This window comes from Pelodiscus sinensis, chromosome 22 (assembly GCF_052426305.1).
Source record: "Pelodiscus sinensis isolate ZL-2025 chromosome 22, ASM5242630v1, whole genome shotgun sequence".
Classification (NCBI taxonomy): domain Eukaryota; kingdom Metazoa; phylum Chordata; order Testudines; family Trionychidae; genus Pelodiscus; species Pelodiscus sinensis.
The window spans coordinates 10,094,953-10,100,952 of NC_143073.1; the positions used below are offsets into that span (position 1 = coordinate 10,094,953).

The 6,000-nt window shown below is 51.8% G+C and overlaps 1 protein-coding gene across 3 annotated transcripts in view; it reads left to right on the forward strand.

Moving 5' to 3' along the window:
* ZNF687 (zinc finger protein 687) overlaps positions 1-6,000 on the forward strand; it is a 52,615-nt gene extending 46,615 nt beyond the window's left edge. For all 3 annotated transcript variants that reach the window (XM_089772652.1, XM_075907665.2, XM_075907667.2), the window contains 3 exons: positions 84-196; positions 607-748; positions 1,402-6,000. In XM_089772652.1, coding sequence (XP_089628778.1) covers positions 84-196; positions 607-748; positions 1,402-1,875 — 729 coding nt within the window. In that variant the 3' untranslated portion in view covers positions 1,876-6,000. The remainder of the gene's footprint in view (positions 1-83; positions 197-606; positions 749-1,401) is intronic.

Here is a 6,000-nt window from a genome sequence, read left to right on the forward strand (position 1 = left end):
GCAGGGCATTCCCTCATCTAGCTGGGGATGCAACCAGGACAAGGAGTGCCTCAGTTTCTCCCCTCTCCCCTTGCTTCTTCCAGTCGGTGAAAAAGTTCCCGTGCCGTCTGTGCGAGCGTTCGTTTTGCTCCGCCCCCAGCCTCCGGAGACACGTGCGAGTGAACCACGAGGGAATCAAGCGAGTCTATCCCTGCCGGTACCCAGCAGCCTCTTCTCCTTCCGGTTTGGGAGGTGAAAGGGATCCAGCTGCTCCTCCCTTCCACCCGAAGCTCGGGGGGAGGCGTTGGTGCAGTCTGGAGGGCTGCCCGAGCTGGGGGGAGGCAAGGCGCTGGGTTCTCAGCTCTGGAAGGGAGAGTAAATCTAGGGGTCAGATCAGGGGGCAGGCTTCCGAGTTGTAGTGCTCCCAGCTCCTGGGCCTGGTTCTGCCACTGACTTCCTGGGTGAGCTCCTCCAGTCTCGTCACCTCTCCCAGGTGCTTTCCCCGGTGGAGGGGGCTTGGCGCCTGCAGATCACCTTGAGATGGAAGCAGTAGGGCAGGTCTAGGGGTCGTCCGTTGCAAGTTGTCCGGGGGAGCCTCGTTGCCTCCCTGACTCTGCTCCTTCCCAGGTACTGCACTGAAGGCAAGCGCACCTTCAGCAGCCGGCTGATCCTGGAGAAGCACATTCAGGTGCGGCACGGGATCAAGGTGACCGACCAGACCAAGAGCCAAGAGGTCGTCATTGCCCGCACGGGGTCCGGAACCTTGCAGGTACGGGGCCGATGGCGGCAAAGTCGGGCGAGCGCAGCTATGAGAAAGGGGCGTCTGGAGGGGTTCATATAACTTACAAACAAAGCAGCCGCCTCTTGGGGGGAACCTAGCAACCATTAGAACCACCCACAGCAACGAAGTGCAATAGGGCAGGGCAGGAAGGTAAGAATCTCCTCTCCAGCAGGGTGGGGGGGATTAGAAGGAAGAATATCATCGAGCCAAGATGTGGGAACTTCAGCGAGTGGGAGAGCTACTCCCTTTTAAACTTCCTGCCAGGGCCTTTTCCTTTGACCTGGTCCCACGTGATGCGCCAGCGCCACCCTGCGTAGCTCCCTGGCCTTTGGCTGGCTGGGGAGGCATGGGGACTAGAAGGGAGCTCAGGAGCAGTTTAGCTGAGGCTGCAGAGGGAACGGAGTTAGGCCAAGGAGTGGAGGAGGGAGGGGTCGAGAAGGCTGCCAGAGTGGCCAATCGTGTTGGGATTTTCATCCAACCAGAGCCCACATGGGTAGGAGGGAGCCGAAGGAGCATCTTGTCTGAGCTGCGTGTCCGAGGCGGGGGAGGGACGCGTTCATTGCCTCGGTCTGGCAGCGCCAGTTCAAACACCCAGCAGGTCCCCGCACTGAGGGTCAAGCTCTCCAAACTCCTCCTTGCAGGTGTCCAGCAGGAAGCGGAAGCTGTCCTCGGACGACGGCGATTCGTGCAGCGAGGAGCCGGACAGCACCACGCCGCCTTCCAAGACCCCCAAGGCCGACCGGAAAGCCCCCTTCCGCTGCCGCAAGTGCGGCTACATCGCCTGCAGCGCAGCCGAGTTCCAGGAGCACATCCCCCAGCACAGGACAGACGAAAGCTCCCACCAGTGCCGCGAGTGCGGCCTGTGCTTCACCTCCCAGGTCTCCCTCAACCGCCACCGCTTCATCACCCACAAGAAAAAGAAGGGGGCGGGGGAGCTGGAGGAGCCCAGCCCTCGCAGCGACCACGAGGGAGGGGCCCCGCGCCCCGCTGACGGCAAACTCGCGTGCAAGGTGTGCGGGAAGTGCTTCGACACCCAGCTCAACCTGAAGACGCACTTCCGCACCCACGGCATGGCCTTCATCCGAGCCAGGCAGAACGTGAGCCCCGAGAACTAGGGCCGAGCGAGAGGGCAGCGCGTGTATATAATCTCTGCGCAGAGCTCTTGGCAGGCTCCCAGCGGGCGCACCCCTCTCCCCCACCCCGCACCGTTTTAATACAAGTAGGTTGGATACAGAAGCTGTGACGAGACCCGAGAGCTTAGAGGCATGTCGGACAGATCCGCTCCCTGGCTTCTCTCGGCTGGTGGCCCAGCTGAGCCCAGTGTGGGTCTTAGGTTGAGGGGCAGGAGTTGCCCGGTTTACAGTGTTGGGAAGCAACAGCTCAGCGAGGGCAGGAGTCAGGGGTCTAGTGGGGCTCTGAGACTACACGGGAAGCAAACGGTTGGTACGCCGCTCGGAATGCTGCCGCCGGGCCCGGCCGGTCGGGGCTGTGGCTTCCCTGCATTGGAACAAGGCAGTTGGTCGTTCCGACCCAGCAGGGGCATTGTCTGTAGCCCAGGGATTGTTCTCTCCAGCTCAGAGGGCAGATGTTGCATGCAGGCTCAGCTGCTTAATTGGCACCTTTCCCGAGCCCTGTGTCTGCCCTTTCTGATGGGCACTTCCCCTGCTCCCTGGGAGTCTGCTTGTGCCACATTCAGACCTGTCCGAAAGGAGGCTCTCTCTGGGCGTGCTGTGGGGACAGGTGGGGGAAGCCACCAGCCACCTCCCAGGACAGGGAACTGGCTGGGAATTTGTTACTCTAAGGTGATCACAGCAGGATCCAACTTTTTTTTTTTTTTTTTTTTTAAACTTTGCTTCTTTTGTATTTTCATCTTGAGCTCCGGGAAGAAATCTTGGCCTGGCTCTGAGTTAGTTGCCTGGTATCTTAACTGACAGCATCGATCTGCGTTTCCTTGGTTGGTTCACTCACTCAGTTCCCCCTCTGAATGCATGTGCATAAGGGGGACCCGTTTTGAATCCTCTTCACAGGTTCTCTTGCACTAACTTCAACCAGTTCTGGATGTTGTGCTCTTTCCGGACTGAAATCCGTGGACAGGGTGGACAGCTGCACGGGACCTGGATTTCAAAGGAAACGTTTGGCTATTGAGCTGCAGGTGGGGTGGGTGGGTGGGTGTGTGGGTGTGTGTGTGTGTGTGTGTGTGTGTGTCTTGAAAATGAAAGCGGTAGCCTCAGGAAGTGAGGGCTGACAGGGAAATGGACTTAGTCAAGGCAGTGCAGTTAACCCTACATGTACCATATAAAGGGTGTCTGAGAAGCCAGAAACTGCTTCATTTGATCTTTGCCTGCTTCCCATGACAATCCCTCTAACTCACAGACCGGTGATTAGTCCAACCCTAAATCCCTCACCCCATTGCTAGTACTTGTAACAGTCTCTGCTTGTGAACTCTTCTCTCTTTACCAAAAAAAAGAAAAAATGAACCAAGTTACCCACAAATATGAAATCTCTTCACAGCTGTGAGGGTCAGAGAACAGTTAATCAAAACCAAAACCAGCTTTTGGTTTTTTTTTTTTGGGGGGGGGGGGGGGGAAGATGGCAAGGGACACAAAGGATGCATCCAAGTTCCCCTTCCCCCAGGTCTTACTGGTTGAGGTCTGGGCTTTAATCTTAGTTGTAGGGTGAGGTGGAACCCCTAGGCCTTGCTCAGTGTTGCTGCTTTGAAATGGTTTGTATATATATAGATATACTAATCTCATAGAGCTGGAAGGGACCTTGAACAGTCATCAAGTCAAGTCCAGTCCCCTGCCCTCATGGTAGGACCAAGTACCATCTCTTGACACATTTGCCCCAGATCCCTAAATGCCCTCCCCCCGGATTGAACTCACAACCCCTGGGTTTAGCAGGCCAATGCTCAAACCACTGAGCTATCCCTCCCCCAGGCTAAGCAATGATGAGGCAAGAGGATCTTTGGTAACAGAAGAGGGGAGCATTGACTCCCATTTCCTGGCTTGGGGCTGCTGAGAGAACTTGGATTTTGGCTCCAAGGAAGTTAGGAACAGTCTGTTAACTTCTGCCAGGGGTTTCTAACCTCCCCCATCCCTAAGCTCCCGGCTGGTTGTAAATAACGGGGGTGGGAGGGTGGTAAGCGAGCTGGCTTCATTAGAAGCAGAGGGGGAAACTAAACCATCTTTTAAAGAAAGTTTGCAGAATTCAGTTCTTAGACTGACCCAAATGCATTCATTCCTCACCTATATACCTTGGCTGCAGCAATAGGCTCTGCCCACGGTTCCAGCGCACACCCCACGACAGCTGGCATTGCAAACTTGCAGGGCCTCCATCCAAGAGGAATGGCAGGAAAAACTCCACCGGGTCACGTCCATTGATGAGAACAAGCACTGCCCTGAAACTGACCCTTTGTGTTCAGCTTTCATCTTCCCTTCCGCTCCCCTTATCTGCCAGTGTAACACTGCCCTCCTCCCGCCCCCCACCGATAACGCATTCCTACACTGCATGACCAATGTTACAGCCAAGTTAAGGGCTCGGAAGCATTTTAATAGCAGCTTGGGGCTGCCAGTATTGCAGCAGCACCCACAAGGAGTTCAAAATTGTGAAAAGGGCTACAACCCTAAATCATGTTTGGAAAAAATTATTTCTTCTTTTGTTTGTTGCTTTGGCTTCAGTTAGGGTGTTGTGTGAGTAATTCTTTTTGGTAACTTAACTTTGGGTTATTTTGAATAACTGTGTGTAAAAAGTTCTGTAACATACACTAAAAAAAAAAAGCTACTGTTGTGATTTATTTTTTCTTGTTTAGAAAACTTTGCTGTTTTTAAGTTCACTGGGATAACACTTCCCCCCTCCGAAAATGGTTTGGTTGAAAGGAACAAATGTGGTTGGTTGTTGCGTTCATAGTAAACAATTTTTTGGATCCACCTGAATGTTAAGCAGCAGCATTTGAGGTTTTGGAGAAAAAAAACCTTTTTACTGTTTGTATAAATTTGCAATCGAGTATTCCCAATGTTTGTTACAACCTGCCTTCCAACATGGTGTGCAGCTGTCGTGCAGTGGGAACTATTTGTAAGCCATTTAGTTCCGCCTAGTGAGAGTAACCAAGCTGAAATGAAGGTAACTACGTTTTTTAAAAATGTCCTGTTTTTCGCTTTGTCTTAATTGTTTCCTCCCTCAACACCCTACACTTTTAAAAACTGTGTTAGCTTGGGGCTGTGAAAGTGTAAATGCTGTTCAATAATATAGACAAACCTACAATTTCTACAGTTTTAGAGAGGAAGAACAAATTGCTTTGTAATCTTTGGTGATTTTATTTCCCATGCACTTCAGTGCCTTTAGATTGACTTCTGTGTAAAAAAAAAAAAAAAATAAAATGAAATAAAAAGTGAGATTCTGCATTTTGTTTTTAGAGGGGGTTTGTGAACTGATTATGCTACATTAAAAGTGTGGGCACTGCTAAAGGCTCTCAGGTATTCTTTATTCTTGTAGTAATAATGCAATTAAAACTTTTAGTGGTTAAACTTCTGCTGTACATTGTGTTAATTGGTTTGCATGGCTTTAAGTAGAGATGGTTTGGGGGCCTGGTTCAAGGCTGGGTACAAATGTGGTTACTTCCCTGTCCTCCTGGCGCCTGGTGTATGCCACGTGGCCTGGGTCCAAAATCACTCACTGCCAATGGGGCTCGGTTTGTGTGGTATTAAGGCGGGGTAGAGGGGGTGTCTTACCTCACTATGCAAAACCTGATGGGATGCTGTCTGATGGGGACATGGTAACCCTGAAGTCATATTTGCCTGGCAATAAAGGTTAAAAATTGCATCTTTTTGTACAGGCTGCAGGATTAAAAGGGAGGGATGAACTTTGAATGCAAGGAAGTGTGTGGGAGAGGGAAGGGAGGGGGGCTTAAGAACCAACACAACAGCTTGCTATGAAGGCCAGCGTTCCCTCTGTGCTAGTCTAGTTAAAAGTGAATTTGAACGACTGGCATATAGTCAGCTAGGGAGCAGTTACACTGACTGAGCTGGTAAGGAATTTTCCCCCTTTAACCTAGGTATGTGGCATTTGCACTGTCTCCATGTCAGTTTCATAGGCTTAGGGATGGGGAGGTTTAGGTAAACGTGATCCCAGAGGGATGGGCAGGATAAAAAGGAGGTGCAGGTTGCTTTAAATTCAGCAGTTTATTACCAAGAAGGAGATACCAGAACTATCCAAGCAGCTGTGCTAAGGGGCTTTTTTTTTTT